Source organism: Lonchura striata, chromosome 12 (assembly GCF_046129695.1).
Source record: "Lonchura striata isolate bLonStr1 chromosome 12, bLonStr1.mat, whole genome shotgun sequence".
In the NCBI taxonomy this organism is placed as follows: Eukaryota; Metazoa; Chordata; class Aves; order Passeriformes; family Estrildidae; genus Lonchura; species Lonchura striata.
This window is the reverse complement of record NC_134614.1, coordinates 10,559,263-10,580,351: the sequence shown is the minus strand read 5'-3', so window position 1 is coordinate 10,580,351 and position 21,089 is coordinate 10,559,263. Positions and strand designations below refer to the sequence as shown.

Here is a 21,089-nt window from a genome sequence, read left to right as displayed (position 1 = left end):
TGTTTGTAGTGAAACAGTATAAAATCAGTTGTATTTTCTTGTTGCTTTTCTTATAATAATAAAGAGTAAAAGTTTTATGACTGCAAACCAGATTCTGGATTTCTTGGTATGATTTTTATTTCCTAAGATTTATGAATACCACAGTGTCTTAGAAAAATCAGTGCTTTGTACATCATCTATATTTGAGTCCCAAGGGTCATGTAAACAGGACTATGTAGTGGGTAAATGCAGACTGAAACTCATGTATTTATATTCTTTTTTTTTTCTTTTTTTTTTCCTCCTCAGAATCAGATTAGTGACCTAAGTATTATATCAAGTTCTGGAATGCAACAGAATTCAAATCCTCCAAAGCCAGAAAGCACAGAGCCTTCAGAACAGAAGCCTTCATTACAAGTGCAAGAGCAGGTATATTTAATCTAACCCTAAATAAGGGAGTTTTTTCATTTAGTACTTTGTTTTGGTACCAAAATTGATGTTTTTTCTTAAGATGCCTTCAGTGTTTATCGCTCCAGTGTATTATGACTAAATAAATAAGTTTGAAGACTTTTAGGATCCTAAAATCTGTCTTTTGATTTAGTATTTTATAAATAAGAGGCTGTGTCCACACTACTGTGAATATCCACATTTAAATGGGCCCACCTGGCTTCTGGAAGAAGTCAGTCTGTGGTAATGTGTAGGATGACTTGGAGAGACAGGAAGCAAGAGAAGATGACCATGCCTGGTGGTCAGGTCTTTCACTCAGGAACTCAAGCCCTGGTTTTCTGTCTCAGACATGCACTGAAGGTCTGTCTGTGCTTCAGAGCCACGGCTGTGGTCCTGCACAAGGAAGTTGGGGCTTGATACAAGACTTTGTAGAGGTAAATAGAGAAAAAAGTAAGTAAACTGTTCAGTACCTGAATTGCCTGTAACAGGGAAGTGCCGTGGGCCTGCTTGCAGTGCCACCCAGTGGGCACCGGACAGGCACTGCTGGAACTCCTCTCCCTGCCATGGTTCACTGGGGTGCTTCTGATTCAATAAATCACCGTGCCTGAGAAGTGAAATCCCCTAGGAAACATGGGCAAATTTGCACTTAGTACTTGCACACAGCTTGGAGGAGTAATCATAGTTCCTAGTTCAGGTAGAGCTGGGGCTGGGCAGCAGGAATCTTATTTAGGGGTAGGGTAGTAACAGTTAATAAACTCACATGAGGGGTGGGGAGTTTGCTGGGATTATTTCTATCACAGCCCTTCCATCCCCTGAGCAGCACCTCTGTTTTTGGGTCAGTGATGGAGTGACCCCTGGCAGCCAGCTCTGTTTGCTGCATGCCATGTCTGGAGACCTGGCACCAGGGCTGCCCGAGGCTTTGCTTTCCAAGCACATATTTTCTTTGGGTCATTCCATGTAGACTGTACAAAATCAGCTGAAATGCTCCACCTGACAGTGCATGGAATTGCAGAACAGGAATCAATTAACTAGTAAAGGAAAAACTGGAAAGATAAGATTCTAATAAATTGTTCTAAAGTAATTAAAGGAAAAGTTGATTTATAGAACATGTAAAATGTCACAATTTTAATTCTGTTGAGCTATTTAAAATAATAGCTGCAGAGGTATTGGAAAAATTAATTGGGTAACATAAGTGATAGTTCTATAAAGCCAGTTAACTGGGTTCAAATATACCTCAAATGTGTTGGTTCCGAGACACATTTTTAGTAACATGGACAAATGCGAGACTACTGGAAAAACGTTCCATTTCAACTATAAAAATATACATTTTTTGTCTAATTAAAACAGATGGCCAGTGAAATCAAAAAATAGTTTGCATATGATAAGTGCAGTGAGATTGCTAAATACTACTCTCAAAAATGTCACACTTGCATGTAGATTAACTTCATCTCATGCTAAAGATACCACACATTTAGGAATAAAAATAAATGTCTTCCGTATTATATTGTGTAGTTAAGTGTTGTATCTTGGCAATTCAAAATTAAAAACAGTTGTATCATGAAATGCTTCTGTGCCAGCAGTCTGCAAATCTCAACCAGACCACTGGTACTGAACCATGAATAAGCAGAGCTGGGATTATAAAGCTTAATTTATCTGAAATCATTTCTGGAAAAACCCTCTGAGCAGCAGCAGCATTCTGTTCCTATGAAATAAAGTGATCTTGTGGCCTTTATGCAGCCCCTTGTGATGAAGGTGTTCATAAACACACTGAGTTGATTAAATGCTCAAAGTACACCTCAACCAGACAAGGCAAAAGAGGTGCTTTATACTCCTGGAAAGTAACTTGATGTTTGAGACTATCCAGTCTGACTTGGATCAGGACATGGTAGAGATTGCAGTTTATTACTTGAATATTGTAATGTATTAATAAAGGAAGGCTGGTCAATTAATCATACTGAAGTGAACAGATGAGTTTGAAATGATCTGGAACAGTGATTTTTCTCTTAATGGAATCTTTATGGTTGAAGGACGGGTCTCCAGAACAGTAGGATCAGTGGGAAAAAGTAAGAACAACTTTCTAGGAAAAGATTTCTAACATAACTAACAAGGTTTATAAACTATAGCATGTCCCAGCCCCAAAATGAAAGGATGCCAGTCATTTAACTAGCTAAAATTAAATAACAATGACAGTAGAGATGAGTAACCTGGGCAGAAGACAGTGTGACTTCAAGCTCAAGGGATTCTTGTTGGGCTATTTGTGGCACCTGTGCTGCTGTGCCTTGGCTGCTGTGCTGTCCTGCTCTCTGTGCTAGGGAAATCAGAGCCAGCAGAGCAATGTCATGGTGCAGTGGTTGTCATTGTGAAGTAGCATCTTTGTTTAGACATACCATCAGAATACACTGGAATTGTGCTTCAGGCCATTCAGTCTTCTGAACAGAATGTTGTATTTCAGTCCAGCTGTTTTACGTAACTTCTGGTCCTGTGCAACCTAAAAAAAAAAAAAAAAAAGGAAAAATTTTTGAGATCACTGGCGTTAATAGCTGTTTCTTTTGTCTTTACTGGAGCACATTTTACAATATTTTCTGCAAAATATTATATTCTTAAAGCTATATTTTTCTAACAATATCAATGGTATAGGCTAGAGGTATTTTTTTGGGAGAGACTAAAGGACTGGTAGATGTAACTGTGTACGTATGATGTACTTTTCAAGGAGATACATATTTAGGTTTATAGAAATTCTCTTTCCTATTGTGACAGCTACTGCACTAGGGCTAGGAAAACTGTCGAGGCTAGTTCAGTTGTATACAGCTTCTGGTTTTTATGTTCCTTTCCCATCTTTTAGAGCATTTAATTATTATCAATTCTTTAAATTCTGTGAGGATTTTTTCAACATGTATGTTTTTCCCTTCACTTCCCTGAAGTGCCTTGTGTAGTTAGGGCTGATGGATAATGGCAGGTGCCGTGTTCCTGACACAATCCATAGCCATCCCCCTTCCTGACTACAGCTGCAGAGACTGTCCTGAGATGTCCACAAGGAAAAGCCATACATAGCCAGGATGTTCCTCATAAATTAAATTGATTTCAAAATTCCTATGAATAGGGCACCTGTGGTACCAAACTGTGTTTTATATGCATTTGACCTAGTTGTATTCTCTCCTAACTTCTTAGAATTTGTAATAGACTGTGTAAGCTGTACAGTGCTGTGTCTAGTTCTAAACTGAAATCTTCTTTTCCCTTCTTTTTAGCCATTTCAGTCAAGGCAGAAGCATCTGACTTTGGAGGAACTGTTTGGAACCTCTGTCCAAAAGGAACAGCCTGCAGCTCCATATCCCAATCCAGAGAGAATGGAGAAGCTGCAGACAGATGCATCTGCCAGAGAGCAGCACAGTTTGCTTTTGCCTTTTTCCTTTGACCAGTCACCAGTAATGCAACAATCCCTGGGGAAATCTGAAAGTCCAAGCATTAAACCCAGTGCCAACCAGCAGGACTGTTTAACACCTATGATAATACCTCCAGCTTCAGTTTCCCAGCCTGAGCTGAAAAATGTTTCAAGCTATTCAGTTCGTTTAAGCCCTGTTCTTAATTCAGCCTCGACAATGGAAGCTGGCCCTGCTCAGATGCTTCCTGGCCTCAAACAAAGCAACAGTATAATGCAAGTTATGCAGCAGGCTGCCAAGCCCATATCCCCACTGGTGAATCAGCCGCCATCTGAAGTGAACCACGCTCCGCAGAATCTAATGGCTGGCCAAAGCCAGCTCATAGCACCCTTGACTACAGCAAACACAGGGACTGTCTCAAATGCATCTCATACAAGTGTTGATCTTCTCCAGAAACTCAGGTTGACCCCACAGCATGACCAAACACAACAGCAGTCTCTTACTAAGAGTCCCTTAACACCAAACATCTCTGCCTCAGTTGGCCAACTTGCAACACCAGAAAGTTTCAAAGAATCTCACAGTAAGCCATCAGCCTTGAACAGCAAGATAATCTCTCCCCTTCAGGTATTCTGTGGACTTTAATATCCATGAAGCTTTAAACTATGTGTATTTTTCTCTTGAAAACTGTGCTATTATATATTAGCTGTTTGAAGATAATTAATTCCAATTAATTCAATCAATACCACACAATTCCACTGTGTGGTATTGATTGAATGGCTAAGTTAGAAATCCAGTTCCATTAGTTTTGTATCATTAGCATCTGCTGTCAGTGACAGGCCTTTCTCTAGAGATGTTTTTCCAACTGCTGCTGGTGTTAGTGGGTGAATAAGTCCTAAAGATTTAATCTTGTGTCAGAAAAGTATGCTCAGAGCTGGGCATCTGAGAAGGGATGGAATGTTGCAGCCTGAGCACTGTGATGAGAGATGGTGATGTGATGGAAGTCTAGCCTGTTCATTATTTGAAAGTATACAATTAACAATTTCCTTTTTCTGATTATTTTACTTTGAGTGTTTTGTACTCCTTCAGTTTTGACCTGCTTTTTCCATGGGTACCTGTGGGCTACATTGAGATATGGCTTTATAGGTTTGCCATAATATTGAAAGCATAAAACATAAATTCAGATACTTCCTTTTTACAGCTTCCCATTGATTATATCAGTTTTACAAAATTGATCAAATGATAGCTAAAATCTTGAAATTTGCATTTTTGTGGCTTTCTTAAAAACAGAGAACCACCTCTGGAAACTGAGCTGTGGATGGTAACCTGTGAATTTTGCTTTTTTTTTTTTTTTTTCCCTTAACTCAGACTGTACAACAAAACAAGGAATCAGAAGTATTTCCACAGCCAAAAACTTTGTCTAAAGCAAGTCAAGTAAGTGGATAAGTACCTGTGCTCATTGGTCTCAGGGGGAAAAAACCCAGCTGCAGTACCCAGTTGATATCGCAAATAGAAACTGCTCACTGACCCTGTAGAAGGAGCTGTTATGAAACAGCTGGAGGAAGGGGGAGTTGCTGTCAATGCACTGCTCCTGTACAGTCACTCTTACTGTTGGTTCTAGTGCAGAAATGAAAACACATTTTTAGATTTGCAGCCCTGCACTGAGTTTGCACCATTTGAGCTGGGGTTTTTTATGTTGCAAGCAGGGAATGCCATAATATTGTAGTAGGGTTATTAGCCTTGACCCAACCTTAAGCACCCCAGAGGCTTAAAAAGCAATCCTTGTCTTGCTGTATCTCAGTTTTCTTGAGATATTTTGTATCATAGGAACAGATACAAAGCAGAAAAAAATTGAAGCTGGAGAAAAAAAAATAACAAATAATTGCTACTGCAAAACTTGCAACTTTTAGCCAGCTAAAAGCAGATTGAAGTTTCTTAGAACTGCTTTGGGTAACAGTTTAAAATAATGTTTAAGTGTAAGGTTGCAATTACAAATTAACTTGATAATAGTCAAGTGTTCAAGAACTGGTTTCAATTGCCTTTTTGTTATGTATTCATTTTAGGACACCATCTGTATTTTATTTCTGCTTTTCCCTTATGCACCCACTCCTTTTTCAGGTCTCTTGTCTCATTCTTGTCTAACTTGCTCTCCATGAGAGCTGTTTCAGTAGCACGCCCAGATCTGATTGTGAAGGCAAAAAAATGGCCCTACTTGAAGTAAAATGCTGTTTAAAAGCATTTTATATTAATTTGGGAATTTTAAGAAACATGTGCATATTGTATAGTAAACTGTCAGTTTAAACATTGTCTTCAGCTGAAATCCCGCACTGTTAGTCTTTACAGTTTTGACTACAAGAAAATAAATTTTCTAGTTCTGCTGTTGTTGATGTTATTTTATACACGTAAACTTTAGATGGGTTTGGAGGGCTTTTTCCTCTGAAGGTTGTTGCTTATCCAAGGGGAACTCTTTCTGCTGACATATCAAATCACATTTAGTGTTGCTTTTCTTTGGAGTGAGATTGACTTTTTTTTTTTCTTTACCACGTTGGTCATCCTGGAAAGCTGAGCAAGACACAGATCATCTGCCTGAGTAACAATTGCAGTTATCAGGAGATATCAAAGTTACTCAAAGAGGACATTTATTTGTGTCCAGTTGATGCAAATGTAGTAGTCCTATAAATGTGCAATTTATGTTTAAAAGAAGTGGTAAAGGCAGTATGTGTATTTTTGTGACAAAATGGAGACAGACATGTGAAACAATGAGGTGGGAAGATGGTCCTCAAAATATTTCCATCTTGCATCCTCCCAAAGGAAAACAGAATGAGAATATTTCAGTGTACTCCAATGCTTTAATTATAATTCAGCAGTTTCTTTAAATATGTTTGAGATGCACTTCAAATTTGAAGTAAAGTATCTGTGGGAGACCACAGAAGTGGGGTGCAGGAAGTACAACTGGTCTTTCTGAAAACACTGACAGAAAATACTTTGCAAAACAGTTTACAGGCTCCTTTGGTTACTTAGGTGAAAAGCTCAACTTTCATTGTATGTGTTATGTTCTACAAATTCTGGAAGGTAGCAACCACATGAGTAGGAAAGGAGTCTGCATACAAGAATGTTCAAGGCTGCTATTCTTCAGCTTTGAAAATGAGAAGTACTATTGGTACTTACACTATTCTTCATAGGTAGATATTAGTTAAGAGCAGCTATTCTGCAATATCTGACTGAATAATTGTGGCTGCAATTTATTTCATTTTCTTTATGCTTATCTCTCCAGACTTTACAACATCATTCATTCTTACTGAACACAGTACTTATTAATTTTCTGTTCTTTTACAGGTTGCACCTCCACAGTTTGTTACAGCCACAACGACAGTAACGCCTTCAGTGCTCTTGTCTCCAAGTGTGTTTCAGCAATCAGCTACAAAAGCTACTGAAGTGGAGAACAAAGCCAGTTCTTCTTCGCCTTTAACACTTGGAACAACAGAAATTCAGACCACACCACCTACTGTTCTCAGTAGGTCTCAGCTTCAAGAAGCACTGATACATCTAATAAAGGTAGTGTCTATACAGAGCTCAGAGTTTCTGAGGGATGGGGTTCCAAGCACAGAAGGCAGCACTGACAAAATTCTGTACCCCTGTAACTCCTTTTGCCCTGAAAAATTACAAAATATGTTCTTTTCTGTTGAAGGGGCAGATTCCCCCACACTGTACAGAGTATGGCACAGCTTGCTGCTTTTGGTTGATGTGTCCTTTCACATCCATATGAATTTGTAGACAAGTGAGGGGTAACTTGCAGTAGTAAAAGCTGGTATGGGGTGGGAGTTGATTTTGCTATCTTTTTAAGTGTTCCACATCTTCAAGGAAAGATTTCCTGTTTTCAGTTCCCTAGAACCTTTCCTCATCTTTACTTTTAGTGAGTTTCTTTGAAATGGAAATTGCAAAGTTTTATCTCTGCTATTTTTAGGGACTAAAAGTTCTGTTTAATTAAATCTGTGGTGTTGGGAGCAGCTGTGCATTAAGATGATTTTGACCTCTAATGTCATGGTGAAGTTGCCATGAATGACAAAACAGTTATTTCTTAGCTCAGGATTCTCTTGCTCACTCTGTGCTGGTGTTAGTAGATCTTATACCCAAAATGCAAGTCTAAAATAAAAAAACAGTATCTTCCCAGTGATCAAGTTGTTAGGACCAAAAAGGTCATTACCAGATCCCATCAATTAGGTTGCCTGATTTATCTGTTCCATTTTACATAACCTTTTCTTCTACTGTTGTACTGTTCTAGGTTTTCTAATTAAAGACTTAAACTAATCTTGGAACTGAGCTCACCTGCTAATATTGTGAGTGGTGATTTGAGGGATCTGACAGGGATATTTGTCTCCAGTCTTTACAGAGACAGCTGAATGAAGACTGAAATAGGCATATCCTGCAGCATGGGAGTACTCACACAGCACTCTAAGCAGGATACCAATTGCTGTTTAGATCTTGTCAAGACACCATTACACTCTCAAGCTAACTGATTAGATACCAGTTTTGTAACTTGTTTGAAGGAGTTAGACTCAAGAAATATCTGTAAATCTTGTCCATCAATTAAACCAATTAACTTCCATGCTTTGACTTGGGAATTCTTTGCATTCCCATTTGGGCTGGTCTGCCAGACAAAAAACATCACATCTGACACTCGGGCAGATTTGATTTGAGAGCCTGTACACAGAATGGGATTCTTTGTGCCTTAGACTATGGTTTGGACTCTGAAGGGAAGCCAAATGTGGCCAGGCTGACACAGTGACCCCTGTCTGTTTGTCTGAGCATCCAGAGTGGCTGGTGATGCCTTCAGCTGCTGCCCAGCTTCATGGTTCACAGCCTGTGTGTGTTCCAAAAGCACCTTTTGTGCAGGCATGCAGCTCCTTCCCTTACCAGCTGCAAGGAATCCTTATCAAAATTAAAGTGACATTAAATTAAGCCTTTTTTCACATATTTTCACTAATGTTTCTAATGTGTTTCTGTTTTTCCTGCAGAATGATTCCCATTTTCTCAGCACTATCCATGAGGTCTACTTGCAAGTCCTCACCAAGAGTACAGACAACATTAAGCTATAATGGAAGCTGAATCTACTTAAAATATGTTCATTTTAGAAACAATTATGCCTCATCTATAAAACTAATATTTTTGTAAAAGAATATTTAGTTTTCAATGTCTTGAGTTTGAACCTGTTAGGAAAGATTATTCCTTAAATACTTATGAAAGTAACATTCTCAGAATGATCTAGGTTTTCACTGTGATCATCACCAGCAAACCTTTTTTTTTATTGGGGAGGGACTTAAGTTGCATTTGAGCTCTCATTAGCATTAAGTGAATGTGCAAATGTTTGCTCTGGCTCTCATTCCTGGCTGTATTCACTGTTCAAGGATTACAGACTCAAAACTATTTCAACCAGCAAATGCACAGTATAATACACTACAGCACACCAGAACCAAATTCAGTTGTGGGAACCTAGTTCCAGTTTGAAGGACTAAGGAAAATGAGAGCAAAATGCTTTGTGATTAAGTTGGCAGGTGCTGGGAGGGAAAGGGTCTGGAAGCCAGGCCATTGGAGCTAAATCTTTAACAAAAGGTCTAAAAATGTGATCAGCTCAATACACTGGCAGTCTCTAGCTAATGCATGTGAATTCATCCTTCCAATATTTCATTAATATACTTGTTTCTGTGTTACTGACATAAAACACCCAAGTAAGTAAGGCCGTTTTCTCTAAAAAGGCAGAATTTGAAATATGCAAAATCTTCAGTAATTGTACTTTTCTTTAAAGCAACAATGGAGTTGCACATTGAAGTTCTCATTTTAAATTCATAGTTAGGAGACCACCACTGGAAGACCCTCTTCCTGTTCAGCAGTGTCTGAAAAAATTTAAACATTTTGTTCTCTTTTAGCTTAAGGATGGACCACACTATAGTTGGCTTTCACTCCTCAGTTGTGTTGTAACTGCAGTGTTGGAAACTATGCAGATGGGAAACAAATGCATGCTTTTCTTCTGTTGCCCTCTCCCCAAATAATTAGTGTACACTTCATAGTCTGAAGTTTATCTAACTAAAATGTTACTGCTTTGTATATGTAATTTAGTAAGTCACTATTCACTAAGAATTTAACTGGGTACTTTCCCATTTGAAATCAGAAAATTTTTAATTATACTTCCTTATGCTGCTGTATTGGTTTACCTTTGGGTATTTATTTCTTAAAGGCATTCAAAGGTAATTAATCTGAGTTCAGGTCCCAACCTTTTCCAGCAATAGTAGTTTTAAAAGATGCTTTTTCCATAGAAAAGTGTTGGGTTATTGAGTAAAGAGATAATCTGTAGTGAGTTGTGATGCACTGCTTCATTCTTTTCCTTCAAGCACTGTTGAAATATGAAGAAAAATACTGTTTGGCTCCTTACAACATATATGTAAGTACAGATCTCTTAAGGATTAGTTAATGCTGACATAGTCAAGGTGCATGGCCATTTCATTGGAAACTAGTAATTGAGCTTTAATTGTGACTTGTTCACAAATCAGGATGTTTTAGATACGATAAATAATTACATACCTTCAAATATTTTTATGTATTTGAACTATTTTAGGTTTTTTTTCTTAGCTTTTTAGTGGAAAATATATTTTGTTTAGCACTACCTGCCTTCTGAAAAGCTCTTCTCAGCCTTTGAGTTCAGTGTTTCCAATTAAAATATATATAGTATATTGTTAGCAAAATGTTCAAGATTCAGGGAAAGATGCTAATGTGCATTCATCAAGAAATGTATTTGATTTAATGGTAGCATTTGAATTGAGCAATACAAACTCAGACCTCTAAAGGAAGATAGGAGCTTCTTCCATAAATTCTGGAGTTACAATACTGTGTATGCACATAAACAGTGAGACTCAAGTTAGATTCATGAACTAAAGTGATTTTATGTTGAGCTTTTTAGGAAAAGTTTCACTGACAGGTACAAACCAGGGAGCAGTTCCTGTGAACAAAAATGGACAGTCTAAGCCAAGCAGAGGGTTGCTCTTACCTAGATTTAGCAAACATGGAGTCTGTAAGTTCTCACTTCTCATGGACAGCTTCTGTTTTCTTCAATGAAAGATTTGATAAAGGTTTGTAAGAACAGAAATGTTGGAAGCTGATAGTGCATTTAGTGTTTGCTAAATACACTCTTATCAAAAGATCTGTAAGAAATGATAGGAAGGAGTTGTATTTTGAGTTCTTCAGCCATATACAAAAGTAATAACACTTTAGATATCCTTAACTTGTGAGGGTTCCTGTGCAGCTGGAAACAAGCAGTTGGCAGAGCCTTGCTTCACTTTGGTTTTGTAGTGTCCTGGTAGGAACAGGTTGATAGTTTACTTCCCTGCCCAGACTTTCCAAATCAACTGGCAGAGAACCAGAGTTGAAATCATAGTGTCCACAGCAAACTTTACACCTTGAACAAGTGCATGTGTTTGTTCCAACCTCTGTGTGGGGCCAGCACACACAGGAACCCCCCAGTGCAGAGGTGTGACAGGGAATGGCTCTAACAGATCCATTCCTTTAATTAAAAGCTTGTTGTAAAACACAAGCTTAATTACAGTGTAAAAGCTGGTTTGGTTTTTTTTAATGTGAACTCTGTATTTAAAAACCTTTTCCCCTAATTTTTTTAAATTTTTATGTAAGTTTGAAATTACCAACTTGTTGAAGTGCTTGATTCGTGTTATCTGCATGTAGGGATAACCAGTGTGTAGCAAGTTACCTTGAGGCATCGCAGAAAATTATTGTGACCATTTGAAAGTTGTTTGGGTTTTTTTTTTAATTGATGGCTTAATGGGGATTTTATCTGTTCTTTCTGGGAATCAAAAGATTATTTGTTCAGACTACACTCCTCAAATTATTACCTAAGCATGTTTTTTGTGGCTCACATTAGGTTACTTTAGGTTTGAGTTTGGATTTTTCTTTTTCCCTAATCAAAGACAGTTTTAAAACCTACATATGCTGAATTGTTCAGGAAAATCAAAATTCTCAGTTTTGTAGTTAGACTTTATCTGTTATTTAACAATGCAAAGTTTATATGAAAGGTGCCTAACAGTTATTAACTTTAGAAGGAGAATATCTTTCCAAATTAAACAAGGTTTGCAGAATGAGTGATAAAAAAATTCAAGTGATTAATCCTGATTTAATATAAAATGTGTAATTCTGTGTATAAATACTCAATATTTAAACACTCGCTGCTGGATGTATCATTTTTGCTTGCATTTCTATTTGCTTCATTTTGATTTATTTCTGAAATCCATTATGCCATGTGTAGTCACTGATAGAATTTCTGCAATGTTTTGGAAAACAAACTTTGATTTGGGACTTCTTGGTTTTTAAAAGTATTCTAAGCAAATCAGCCATCTTTTTGCCAGGTATTTGGGTTGCTTTGTGCAGCATATCTTAACAAGAGGAATGTGTGCAATATGTATCACCTCATGTTTGTCTGGCAATGTAACAAAAATGTTAAGATGCAATATCTTCCTTTCACTTCAACTTGGAAAAATTGCAGTATCTCTGATTTGGTGGTGTATTTATTTTTATCTATTCAGTGCATGGGCATATGGTTAGTTAGGTTCTTTTATGTGCATTATGTGCTTTTAGTAATTTCTGAGTTTTATCACTTCTGCATATGCACCATTTGTAGCCATTTGCATGTTCTTTCAATATGAAGACCATGGGGAAGGGGGGGCTTCAAGGAAAGATTTCTGGAAACCTGAATAATTGTAAGTCAAAAAATGTAGATACTGCATCATTAACGTTTTTGGTATGGTGTGGGTTTTATAGCACGTATGTATGTTTGCAGTTATTAAGTTATTGCATAAATGTTTAAGAATGAGCATTTTTTTCATCCAAAATTTTGTATGTTTGCAAATATATTTTTGTAATAAAACTTCAAAACAAATGTTTCAGTACCTCCTAAAATCTTGTGATGTTTCCTTTTATTTCTGTTAGTTCTGTTATCCTACTGGAAGGTTCAAGTTTTATTTAGGGTTAATAATTTCCAGGGAAAAAACTCAAATTCCTTTACTCCATTCGGGGATAGAACCAAATTGCATTTGTCCAACTAGAAAATGCAACCTGACTGCTTGAAGGGCAGTGGGGAACAGCTTCTACAAGGCCCTCTGCTGCTGTCAGCAGCCTTGTGTTTTGAATTTGATAAACAGGTAAGTTTCCTATCACATTAAGAAATGCAGTTGTACTTTCACTGGTTTGTAAGTACAGCTCTGGGTTTGGTGCCTTTCTATATCACTTTTTTATGGTGTCCCCGTTCAGCCATCTAGATAAGGCATTTGATTCTCAGTATGATGTTTGTCTTTGATCCAAGGCATTGGAAATTGCAGTTGTCCTCCTGCCATATCTGATTGACATCATGAACTGGTTGATCCAAGTTTCACAAAGTGAAATAGGGAAGAAAAACATAGAAGTTCATCTTGAAATTAAACAAAACCTTAGGCCTAAATCCCTAAATTTTAGCTAGATGCTAATTCCTATTCTAAGTACCCATGGGAGCTGGTGATTGCAGGGCAGGTCAAATGTCAGGGGAGGCCACTAGAGAATGGCATTTGTTGCCCTGATAATTCATATTGGAGTGATGCCTGTACAATGTTCAGAAGCAGATTCTTCTAATAGAAGACTGCCATACATAACAGGTACAAAAGTCTTGGATTTACTGCAACATACTTGGGGAAAAAAAAAAAAAGTGGAAAACTGCTTAGAATCAAACTTTGTAATTCTGAAATCTAGATCTAAATTCTCTATTAGGTGTGTTGCCTGCCTGGTCAATATCAAGAATATTTTTTCTCATTCTCAGTGCCATTAATCTGTTTGTCTTCTCTGGTCCAGGTATTCCTCTTCCCTGTTACTCACATAAAGTGCTCCCCTTTAGTTTGGGAATAAGGTAGTATTTCTGAATTTCTCTGTGTAGCTCCAGCTAAACAGGCACTGTACAGTTGATCTTGTGTGCTCTACAGTTGTGTTTTTTGGAAGTGTATGACAGAATGAAGCCAATCCCTACTACGATGGTGATATGTAGTGGGTGGAATCAGGGAATAGGCATTAGACTTCCTAAAGTTCATTGTCTAAAATTCAAATTTCATTTACAGGCTTGCAGAATGAAATAACAACAAGCTGTAGCTCATGTCTGTGGGCCAAATTAATTGAAGTTAGTGGACTCGTGTTTGGTAAGGGTTCAACTACAGTTTTTTCTCACTATAGAAGGCAGTATAGAGTAAGAAACCTGTCATTCATACAGGGTTTTTTTCATTTGTTAATAGGATGCCTTCAGGTTACTAAATAGTCTTTATTATGGCTGAGGTAAATTTCTCTTCATTTTAGTTTTCTAATCAAAATACTAGAAATTATAATGTATGTCATCAAAAGATATTTCCAGTGCCCAGGAGTGGAATTTCTTCACACAACTTCAGGTGTGAATCAGCTTTTTTCCATCTTCTAGATTTTAATTTGGGGATTTCTTTTTTAACCTGACCTACTAATTTAGAATTTAAACTTCTGTGATAGACCTGTAACTTAAAATACAGCCATGAACTGTAAAGCTCATCCTTGTGAGTTATGCAACAATTTTTTCATAAGACATTCCTAATCAGGCTCAAAAAGCATTGAGAAAAGAGGGCAGTGAAGAGAGATTTTTATCAGTTGCTGCATTTTTGAAAGAGCACTGGCAATAAAACAAGAGGGAAAGGACAATTGAATAGAAGAGTCCTGAGAAGAAAACAAGGGAAGCAAAAGCATTCATATAAATATGAAAGGGGATATTGTAGAGGGGAAAGTATGGCCTGTGAAAGTATTTCCTGAAGCACAGAGGAATTTAAGTTACAGTTTTGTTTCTGTACTGCTGCATGTTTTTAGGTATTCTCAAAGCTCAAATGCAGATTGCCTATAAGAATGCAGAGTATTTCAGGGCGTGTTCAGAAAATAACTGGGTAGGCATGATTTCCTTGCTCTAATTCTTCAGGTCTGCTGTGGGGATTTTAACCTCTGGTTAAAATGAGGTAGCACAATGGAGTTGACTGATCACAGCAGTACCTAATTTTTGTCTTTGCTTAATGGCCTCCCATTACAGTTTAAAATTTGCTACACAGAACAAGGCTGCTTGTACCTCATTGGCTTTTATCTTTCATTTTAAACAGATCTTTAAAAATATTTCTACCAGAATCCATTCTTTAAAATTCAAGCAGGTTCATTTTACAAAATCAACCTTGGGAAATAAAACCACAAATGAATAAGCTTTATATGCTGGCTGAAATGAAAGTACTTGCCCTTAGGCCTTTATAGGAAACACGCAGGACTGTGATGTAAATGCACAAGTTTTACTTCTTTTCTCCTCATAAATAAGTTATGAAGCTTTTAAGAGCATCTACAGAGCAAAGATCACCCAGCCTGGCTCCCGTAAACAAAGCTCTATGTTGGTCTTAATTTAGACAGCATATGACTTGCACATCCTGCTTGTTCTTCTTGTGGTTTGGAAGAGGGATCAGGGAGGCTTAGCAGGTTTGAGATTTATGGGTGATGCTGAATGCCTTCTCTGGTTTACGTTCTGAGCATCAAACAAATCCAAGTCTGTCCTCTGGGGACACAGCTGTCCCATGTAACAAAACTGATGCAAAGGAAGCTTCTGTCTTCTTAAACTCCCCAGAAGAATTGAGGTACAGGAGTGCAGTTGAAGCCTGCAGGGTCTGGATGTGTACAGAGTCTGTTGTGGTTTACAGCAAGCCCTGCTCCTGATGTGATCTTCAGGATGGAAGGCACAGGGTGCCCATTATAAAGAGAGAGCTCTACTTTTCCATGGTTTAGTAGGAAAATCCTGCCACAACAGAAGCTTTTACAGAAGACTCAAAGTTTTGGTTAGAAACACAGTACTTTTAATGCAGTACTTTTAATAAGGGTTTCAAAATAAACAATTATTCTTCAGATATGAAGACAGCTCTCTGAGGGAAACTGCTAACATAACAGACATGTGTGAAAGTAATGTGGTCTCAGAGTCTGTAGTGCCTGAGCCTACTCCTGTGAGGTAGCTTTATCTGGAACATGATTTTAGATAAAAAAAGCCTGATCTTATTACTGCTCCTATACCTGTTTCCATGCAGTACATATAATTTCTTACAATTACTGGTGATGTAATTGTAGCAGCACAGCTACAGACATCAGAGGTTTTTTCTTTTTTCTTTTTCCTTAAATTCATTAGCAGCTAAATAATGTTATTACTGAAGATGAGCTAAACAATCTGTTCTATGTCTCACTGAAATCACTGGTTTTGCATGTGGAAGAATGTGCAGGTGGTACAAAATGAGAGAATGCTCTGGCATCAATCCCTTTCATCCATTCTTGAATGATTTCCTTCTCAAAGGGCTTCTAATGCAGCTGTTCTTTCAAAGGAATAGTCAAACCCTGTTGTGTTGCAGAGGTCAGGCTGAAGAGGATTTTTTTCACTTTCTCTCCTATGCATTACAGCACAAATAAGTCCTGCTTTATTTGGGCATTGCAGCTCTCTTACACCTTCTTTCTAAATGTGCACCTGTGAAAGTGTTGCTCTTTGGCAGACTTCACTTCACATGAGCTATCATCGATATCTTTATCCTTTCAATCTTGTCACATCTGAATACAGATGTATAAATTTAAACAAAGACCAAAGAGATTAATAACTTCTGAGCTTGTTTGAAGGGTGTCATAGAAATTGAGTCAAGAATCAAATAGAGAAAACAAGAATGGTGAAGTAACTGGATCATCTATGTATTCAGTAGGCCTTTCAAGCATAGATGCAGGCAAAGGCCTCAAACTCCAACTACATAAGTATTTATTAATAACATAATTTGAAGAAATTGCAGCAAGAGAAAAGTCAGGTTATAAATTTAAAGTTTTGTAAATAGTATCTTTAACTGGTCATACTAAACCAATCCAAATACCCCCAAATACTGCAATATTAGCATTTCAAACTGATTTAAATACTGTAATTTTCTTGCACTGCTAGCAGAAATACTTCCCTAAATATCATCTAACAGCCCAAACCAAATCACTGTGAGTTCCTTTTAACTGTGTGAGACATACAATGCTGTAGTTTTTCTCTGGCAGGCTAAATGTTAGATAGACATAAAAAAGTCTCACTGTGTAAGACTTGTCTCAAGTTATTTGGTTTAATCTGAACATTTTTAATGTATCATAAACCTGTCATAATATTTTGAAAACTGCAATTTTTGGGTTGGGTTTGTTTTGGTTTTTTTTTAGTAAATGGCATTTTTATTTAGAGGCAATATAAAAATTACTATGGTTTGAAATTGTTTTGATTCAACATTTGCCTGTGTGTAACTCAAAAATGGTCTGTTCTTTTATGAAGCTTTCCATGCACATTTTTCCTTTTGCAGACAATTTTGTCAGCTGAGAAGGTTTTAGTTGAGTTGAACTATGAATCTATTCTGTTTGTATGTATCTTGTCCTTGCATCTTGCTGTTACAGACTTCAAAGGATGATGGATTTCCTTTCTGGATGTTTCTGCATCAGGCGCTGCACAAGAACCCTGCATTTTCCAGGTTGCTGGTTATAGGTGTTTTAGTCTGTGTGGCACAAACTGCTGTTCTATGGCAACTAAAGGATGTTCAGAGTGTTTTTCATGCTCCAATGGGAACTGCAGAGCTGATCATTATTTCACAGCCTGCTGAATATTCTTTTCACAGGGTGTTTACTTGAGTGTGCGCTTGTGCTTATCTAAAACCACTTGCTATCACTGATGAAGGAATAGAATTTGAGTGAGATGTGACAGTAAGGACTGAGCCTCTGGAAAATTTGCAGCACCATATTTGGTCTGACAATGTACTGCATTCCCATCCATCAGACTACAATGATTGGAATTCCACCACAGTTCCACAGTGAGTGGAATTCCACTTCTCTTTTTTAAGCTACTTTGCAAATGAAATTAAACCCTGTGTTCAGGACTAGCAAGGTTACAATCCAGGACAGCAGTGACTGGTAATTCCAGTTTAGTTTGGAATCCATAGAATACTCAAACTGCAATTGCACAGCCTGCTGGCCTCCTCCCACGCCTCCATGTGTTTTCTTTACTCACCACTGTTTGGATTCTGTAGTGATGAGCTCTTACTACACTTGGATTTGGCAATCTTTTGAGAACAGGTTTTAAGGCAAAATTGGGCATGAAGCCCCGTGGTAGCTAACTGGCCTGAATTCGAGCAGTGCTGAGTACATGCAGCTTCTGCTCTGGTAAACAGGGTTGCATGTACTTATGTCAGCAATGCATTTTTGCAGTATCTCAGCAAATGTCAGTCATAGCTGAGCTTTCATGCTTCTGCTGCACATAATGTCCTGACACCAAAACGTAAACGAAGGGATGAAAAATCCAGTTATCCTGTGTATGTATTTAATAAGCTGTCTAGTCTAGTACTTCATATGAAGCTAATGAGATGTGATTGTATGTTCTGAACCAAGGCTGTTTGTCCATACATTTGCATCCTTGGTTTCATCACATTGTATGTGGTTTCAGAGGCAAGTCCAAGGAATGTGGAAGCAGTGTTGACCGTTGCATGCAATGTATACCATGACTTCAGCGATTGCTTTACAGTCCATCACCCTTGGTCAGAGTTGCAGAAATAACTTGCCTCTTCAGTAGATCAAAGTGGAGGCACAGACAGAAGGTGGAATTTCATCCTGTGAATGCTTGAGCTGCTGTTTTAAAAACACAATAGGCACTCGGTGATGCAGCACAAGGATTCAGGGAACTGAAGGGGAGTTGTGGGCAGTGATCTCCCAGTGACATTGTCTAAGCTTAGTCCATCTTAAATTCTTTTTACCATTCAGATAACAATAGAAGAAACAAAAGAAGTTGTGAGCTGTAGTAATACTGGACTGATCCAGATCATCCCCCTTATTTTCTTACAGGAGGGGAACAAGACAGCACCGCATGTCCAGCCAGAGAAGGCACTTGCTAAGGTTGCTGTTGCCAGTACACTTGGGACAGTTTGTGAGGGAGCCATACAAGGCAATTCAAGAGCACATCACCACTGTGATCACAGAGACTTGACCACAGGCCTTACTCTTCAGCCAAAGAATGGAATCAGCCTGGGCCAGCAAAGGCAAGAGCAAGGCTATGATCTGGCCATTTATATTTAAAAGAATTTTGTGAGAAAACAAAGGACATTGCCAAAGGAGTGGGGAGTCACTGAACTCCATTTTAGTTGACTGTCATTTCACTTTGCAACTATCAATGATTTATGCAGAGAACAGTAACAGCCTAGCAATGCTCACCTCTTAATCACACTGTGTAGAGAGGAAATAGGGAGTAAATTAACCTGTTGGAAGCAAAAACTTAATGTAGAAATTACTTCATTGTTTTCATGGTACCTGCTTCTATTTTGATATTTTTCTCCTTTGTTTGTAAATACTACCAGCCATCCAGAAAGATGAAGTAGCCATATCTCTAAAATAAGCTTTTAGTTTCCTGGTACAAATGTATTTATAAAGTTTGTTGAATTTTTTTTTTTTTTATGGAGCTGAAATTGGACACACAGCCATGTTTTCTTAATGTATCTTTGGTCAATACAAAACATTGTGGAGTTTGGCGTCATGAACATGATTTCACTTACACTTGGCCTCATTTGAAGAATTTACTTTATGCACCTCTTCTAAACCACAGATTAGAGAAGACCAAACTATCCTGCTTAACCTCACTCAGCTGACATAGATAACTCCATGTCAGTGAGATGATGGTCAAGCCAAATGTCAACATCTGTCTAAAGAACAGTTTTAAATGGCAGGGGTGATAGAAAGTGTAATTCCCTTCCTCAGTGCAGCCAGTATTTTAACAACTGCTCTCAAATCCATGAGCATGGGACAGAGCTCAAGATAATAAATGTTGCTGTGCTGCTAAAATGGTTCTGTGCCTTTGACTACAGCAGCAGGTAGGAGATTCCAGTGGAGCAGGTCTGTAGAGCACATGACAAAGTGCTGAGGACTCCCCATCTGCACTATAAGGGACTTTGAATTCTGCTCCACACTGGCTTTTGTCTGTCCTGTTGAACTGAATACTCATTAACAGATGGGATGAATTAGCTTCTTTCTCAGACAGAAACTTCTGTTTCATCTTTATTTGAAATGAATCCAGTTCACGAGCTCTGGGACTGCTCAGCAGAGAAAGGCAGAGCACAGTGAGCAAGGAACAAGCAGGAAACTTGATCCAAAATGCTGGCTCAAGCTGCCTTAGTCTTACCTTCTGACCATATGACTGCAGACACAATCAAGTGTGCCGTTGCCTTGAGAAGGCTGACAGGCTGTTGAAAGGATGCAGGAATGGACAGAGGAGAAGAGGAAAAGTTGTGCAACATGCTCAGAGAAGTTGGTCACCCTCACTCTACAACGTTAATTTGATTTTAGGCCTATTTGAGGCAATGGCACAAGAAGATCCCGAGCAAGATATTTGCTGGTGTGTAGCATATATAAGGTTCAGTTAAGGATCTTATGCAAGGAACTTAGGTTTGAATTTACTGTTACCTCACCAACAGTTAGGGTAGATTTTATAGTTTAAAATCTGCAAAATAGAAAAAAAATCAGCATTTCTCATAGATGTTACTTGTAACTCTTGAGATCTTTCATATTCCCCTACTGACAATATTCCTTTGGGCATCAGAGCTCCAGGAGGACAAAAGGAGTCCCTATCTCGTTGTACCAAAGTGGATTTTAACAGGAATATTGTGGGGAAACTGCTGTTAAGAATGGCTGTTGATTGTCTCCACTGTGTCTGGCAGCCCTGTTTCTGTTTCCTCAGCTAGGATCTCTTTGGTATGACTTCCTGCACAAGTAGCTACTTTCTAGCTATCATGTGTTACTTAATTTCCAAGCTGCTGTTTAAACATAGTGGCTTACAAGGTCTACAAGGTGTCTTTCTGTACCGTGAGAGGAAACCTGCACAATGAAAGTGCATTAATACCCCCATTTCTTGGCCCTCTGCTCTGCCACTGAAAGCTCTTGGCATTACGACCCATGTCTTCGGAGTTCCTAAATTTAAACCAAGGCTTGTGTGATTCTCATCAGGTTCTACCGTATCCTGATTTTATTGTCCATATAATTTCAAAGTGTATTACTGAAGTGATAAGATTTTGGTAAGTGGTTCTGCAGAAAAAAAAAAAAAAAAAACCACACAAAAAACCCCCACCACAGGTAGTAGGCCTACCCTACCCTATTATTTGAAGGTCAAATATAGACTGGAGCAGAGCAAGAGGCAGTTGCAGAAGTTAACCTTTG

General features: G+C 38.1%; 1 protein-coding gene and 1 long non-coding RNA gene across 3 annotated transcripts in view; one reads left to right on the top strand and one right to left on the bottom strand.

Moving 5' to 3' along the window:
* The window catches only part of DCP1A (decapping mRNA 1A), a 31,773-nt gene extending 19,021 nt beyond the window's left edge, over positions 1-12,752 (top strand). The window contains exons 6-10 of one of the 2 annotated variants that reach the window (XM_021533133.3): positions 286-405; positions 3,669-4,424; positions 5,166-5,231; positions 7,134-7,352; positions 8,813-12,752. In XM_021533133.3, coding sequence (XP_021388808.1) covers positions 286-405; positions 3,669-4,424; positions 5,166-5,231; positions 7,134-7,352; positions 8,813-8,893 — 1,242 coding nt within the window. In that variant the 3' untranslated portion in view covers positions 8,894-12,752. The remainder of the gene's footprint in view (positions 1-285; positions 406-3,668; positions 4,425-5,165; positions 5,232-7,133; positions 7,353-8,812) is intronic. The other variant, XM_021533144.3, reaches the window with a different exon arrangement.
* On the bottom strand, positions 966-10,888 carry LOC116184073 (uncharacterized). Its single transcript, XR_004148802.2, has 3 exons — positions 10,837-10,888; positions 2,811-2,911; positions 966-1,044 (listed from the first exon to the last, which is right to left on the bottom strand). It is a non-coding gene; the product is annotated as an uncharacterized LOC116184073 (long non-coding RNA).
* Positions 12,753-21,089: the final 8,337 nt, after the last annotated feature.